General features: G+C 41.4%; 1 protein-coding gene across 1 annotated transcript in view; it reads right to left on the minus strand.

The window, feature by feature from the left end:
* Nucleotides 1–579: 579 nt before the first annotated feature.
* The window catches only part of ALKBH1 (alkB homolog 1, histone H2A dioxygenase), a 41,885-nt gene continuing 37,896 nt past the window's right edge, over nt 580–4,568 (minus strand). The window contains exons 5-6 of the mRNA XM_003786950.3: nt 2,977–3,170; nt 580–1,757 (exon numbers count right to left, since the gene is read on the minus strand). Coding sequence (XP_003786998.1) covers nt 1,328–1,757; nt 2,977–3,170 — 624 coding nt within the window. The 3' untranslated portion in view covers nt 580–1,327. The remainder of the gene's footprint in view (nt 1,758–2,976; nt 3,171–4,568) is intronic.

Genomic DNA, 4,568 nt, shown 5'->3' on the forward strand with positions numbered 1-4,568 from the left:
TCTTGCCTCAGCCTCTCAAGTAGCTGGGACTACAGGCACCTGCCACAACGCTTGGCTAATTTTTTTTTGCAGTTGTCATTGTTGTTTAGCTGGCCTGGGGTGGGTTTGAACCCACCAGCCTCGGTGTATGTGGCCGGCATCATTAACCAGTGAGTTATGGGAGCCACCCAATAAAGATGTTTCTAAGAGCCCAAATAGCAATAAAACAATATAGGCACATCATGTTTCCAGTATTACTCAAGAAGATTGCAGTTAACATTATCTTCATTTTATAATCAAGGAAACCGAGGTCCACAGAAATGTGAAGAACGTGGCTCAGCGTGTAGTGTATCGGAGTTGTTGGGAGGGTACAAAGACTAACACCTGGTGCCTCATGTGTTTTCCAAGCCCACCATCAGATGAGAGAGCAGTGATTGGCGTATCAAGGAATATTCTCTTTGGTCAAACAGCCACAAAGAATAGCAAGGGCTGGGCAAAAACAGCTGGAGGGCTTAAATAGCATGAACAATATAGCAATAAATAAATAAATAAATAAAGGGGAAAACACTAATGCCAGATACACTAACTTGCAAGGACAGATACAAATCTTTAATTTAAAATGGAGTCAGTTTATTCATGGAAAAAAGAGCAACAAACGCCCCTCAGAACTTTTTCAGTCCAACAATTAAAACTGCATTAAAAAGCCAATAGGGAGTGTGGAGATGGAAATGGATATGTGGAGAAACTACTGTTCCCCTTACCTTGAATTTATATATTTTTTAGGCAGAGAGAGAGTTGTGATTACTTTCCTTCCCAGGAGAGAGGATTCCCAGTTCCACTGTGTTAATGTGCACAGGATTCTAGAGGATGGAAGAATTTGACGGTAACTGTAGGAGTTGAGAAGAGACGGATGGCTGGTTCACAGAACCACAACTACCACCAATCACCAGAAATGGGGGGCAGGACTACTATCGTTCCCACTGATAAAATCTGAGGTATTTAAAGGCTCTGCAGACACAGAAACTCACTTCTCCCTCCCTGAGAGGTAATGGTAGAGGCTGAGAAGGTTGCTGTAGAAGAACATACCTCTTTGCACTGAGTTTTCAACACACATTAGTAACATCTAAGTAGGACTGGACTAGGTCAAACACTTCTCTTAGTGAAGTGGTTCTGAAGTCTTCAGAATGGGTTCCAAGGCAACAGTGTGATCAATGATTAGTTTTTCTGTCTGTTTTTGGCTTATCTTGGTGCAAAAATCCATGGCAATACAGAATATTACCTACTTAGTATTAATAGTGTGGTTGTTTACTGTAAGAACTGTATTAGTAAAGAATGGGATGTCCAGGTCTCAGCTGTCAGGGTTGATCCTGGCCCGTTTTGCTGGGCTATTCTGGTCATCCAGATGGCAGACACCTTCGGGGGTGACATCTGTTTTTTTCTCCTCCATAGATTCCAAAGGGAAGTCCTGACCTGTGGCCAGGACCTGTCGGATAGTCATGTTAACACGAGCAGTTTTCAAGTAGCTGGCACACACCTGCCAGTCCTCCACAGAACAGGGCTCTATCACTGAATCTCTGGGGAGGACAGCTGGGAGAGGTGTCTCCAGGCAGTGAGGCAGGCTTTCCCCCTCTGGGTTTGGAAGGACCCGAGGGACTGCGTGGTTCAAGAGGCGGCTGAAACCTGACATTATCATGATGTCACCACTGTGCATAAACATGGCTGTGGGGGCCTCTTCTCTTTTGAGACCTCCCAGGAGAAAGATGGCAGACTGTCCAAAGCTACAAAAAAACAAGAAAAAAAAAAAAACATGGAATAGTAAGTTTCTGTTATTAAGAATAGTTTGGGAAATTATTGCCCACTGCATTATTTCCTAATTTTAGGAACTTATTGCTACTAAATTATTATTATTATTATTATTTTTTAAATAGAGACAGAGTCTCACTCTGTTGCTCAGGCTGAGGTGCACTGGTATGATCATGGCTTACTGTAGCCTTGAATTCCTGGTCTTAAGTGAAGTAATCCTCTCATCTCAGCCTCTGGAGGAGCTGGGACAACAGGCTTGCACCACCGTGCTTGGCTAATTCTTATATTCTTAAATTCTCTTCTGGCTGTGTCTATGAGTGACCAATCTGTGATCTGTCACCTATTCTCTGACAGCCCACAGACATGCTACAAAATACAATTTGAGGCAGTTAAATAAATGAATTTAGTTTTGACATTATCTTTAAGTCTTCCAATAAAATGAGTCTTTTACTGTGTTATTCATTCTTCCACTTTAAAGACAACACAATAAATAAGAGGCACTTTGTTGAGATACAGGTACAGCAAGGTGCATAAGTTATGTTTATGAGAACAAGGAGAGTAAACTCCTCAGGCTTCAGTGGTTTGCTCTGCATTCTGCCTTCTACTCCAAAAAGATCACTTTGCTCTATAGCCTCCTTCTTGTCTTTCCTCTCGTTATAAAAGGCAGAGCACTGACAATACCTCTCATTACTAAAGGCAGAATTCATGCATCTTAAACAGAAATAGTAACTGCAATCTGGCCAGTGCTTTTTTTTTTTTTTGTAGAGACAGAGTCTCACTTTATCACCCTTAGTAGAGTGCTATGGCATCACACAGCTCACAGCAACCTCCAACTCCTGGGCTTAGGCGATTCTCTGGCCTCAGTCTCCCAAGTAGCTGGGACTACAGGCGCCCGCCATAATGCCTGGCTATTTTTTTTGTTGTTGCAGTTTGGCAGGGGCTGGGTTTGAACCTGCCACCCTCAGTATATAGGGCTGGAGCCCTCCCCACTGAGCCACAGGCACTGCCCCTGGTCAGTGCTCTTAAAGAACTAACCTAATTTTACTTGATTAATTGCCAAGATTCTCTGAAGTGAAAGGTTATAGGGTCCAATCATTTAAAAAAGTTTTATAGTTTTATTTGTTTATTTTAGCTTAAAATACATTACAGAAAAGAATTACATGATAATAGTCAAAATCTCTGGAACTAACTTACCTGAATGACAGCAGGGGTTTGGAGTGATCTAGTTCAGATCTGTCTACATGGATTCCCAGGGTGGAGTCTAAACGGTAGTAATTCAGGATACCTGCTTCAGCTCGGAAACCCTGAAATCCACAGGCAGCAGCTACTTGCTCTGAGAGGAAAGCCAGGTCAGAAGGGAAAGGTGTATAATGATCTGCTGAGTATTTCTTTGGTAAAAGTAGAAAAAATAAGAAAAATAAACAATGATCTCAGGAATACAGGAAACTATGGCATAAGATTACCTACCACTTTAAAATCATCTAACTTAGAAAGTAATATTCACACTGCATTACCTATATATTCATTCTTGAGGCATCTAGTAATATAATAACGACCCATTCAAAAATATCAAGCACTACACTATGCGGTGATAAATTAGACAAATTCACACTGCAAGGAGTCTGTGCATAAAGCAATTACAATGCCACCTTCTAGTTAGTACATTGTAATCCCAAACAGGGTAATTCTTTTAGGGCAAAAAGGCAACTCAAAACTGTTGATGTCAAAGGTACCTAAGAGCTGGGCATGATGGCTCATGCCTGTAATCCCAGTACTTGGGAGGCTGAGGTGAGTAAACTGCCTGAGCTCACAAGTTCAGGACCAGCCTGAGCAAGAGCAAGACCTCATCTCTAAAAATACCCTGGTGTTGCAGCAGTCGCCTGTAGTTCCAGCTACTTGGGAGGCTGCGACAAAAGAATTGCTTGAGCCCAAGAGTTTGAGGTTGCTGTGAGCTATAATGTCACAGCACTCTACTGAGGGCAACAAAGTGACACTGTCTCCCCCAAAAAAAGCACCCAAGGAAACATAATGACTAATATAAGGTAGCATCCTAGGTAAGATCTTGGAACAGAAAAAGGATATTGGCTAAAAATTAAGGAAATCTGAGTGAAGCAAGGACGTCACTATTATAATAATGCATTACTACTGGCTAACTAATTGAGACAAAGGAACCACATTAATGTAAGATGTTAGTAATATGGGGAACTGGGTAATCTCTGTACTATTGTCTCAAATTTTTAATAAATCTAAAACTATCCTAAAATAAAAAGTTAATTTAAAAAAAGCAAGTCAAATAGTATAACCAGTTTGGTTTGGAGCACTCAGCTTGCAACATTTTTTGACATACTCAAAACACATGAATTTACTCTGACTCAGACATGTATTATGTCAGAGGCAGGATCTTAAAATGGACAATACTTTCAGCATTTCCTAGAAATGCCTGTTTCTTAGCACCTATGGAATATCTTCTTCTTCTTTTTTTTTTTTTTTGGAGACAGAATCTTACTTTGTTGCCCTTAGTAGAGTGCCGTGACATCATAGCTCATAGCAACCTTAAACTCTTGGGCTCATGAGATTCTCTTGCTTCAGCCTCTGGTAGCTGGGACTACAGACGACTGCTACAACACCAGGGTATTTTTAGACATGAGGTCTTGCCCTTTGCTCAGGCTGGTCTTGAACCGTGAGTTCAGGCAACTCACCTGCCTCAGCCTCCCAGAGTGCCAGAATTATAGGCATGAGCCACGTCACCTGGCCTGTACAAATATCTTTTTCATTTAAAAAAAAAA

The sequence above is a fragment of the Otolemur garnettii genome, unplaced genomic scaffold, assembly GCF_000181295.1.
Source record: "Otolemur garnettii isolate 467f Iridium unplaced genomic scaffold, OtoGar3 scaffold00020, whole genome shotgun sequence".
Lineage (NCBI taxonomy): Eukaryota > Metazoa > Chordata > Mammalia > Primates > Galagidae > Otolemur > Otolemur garnettii.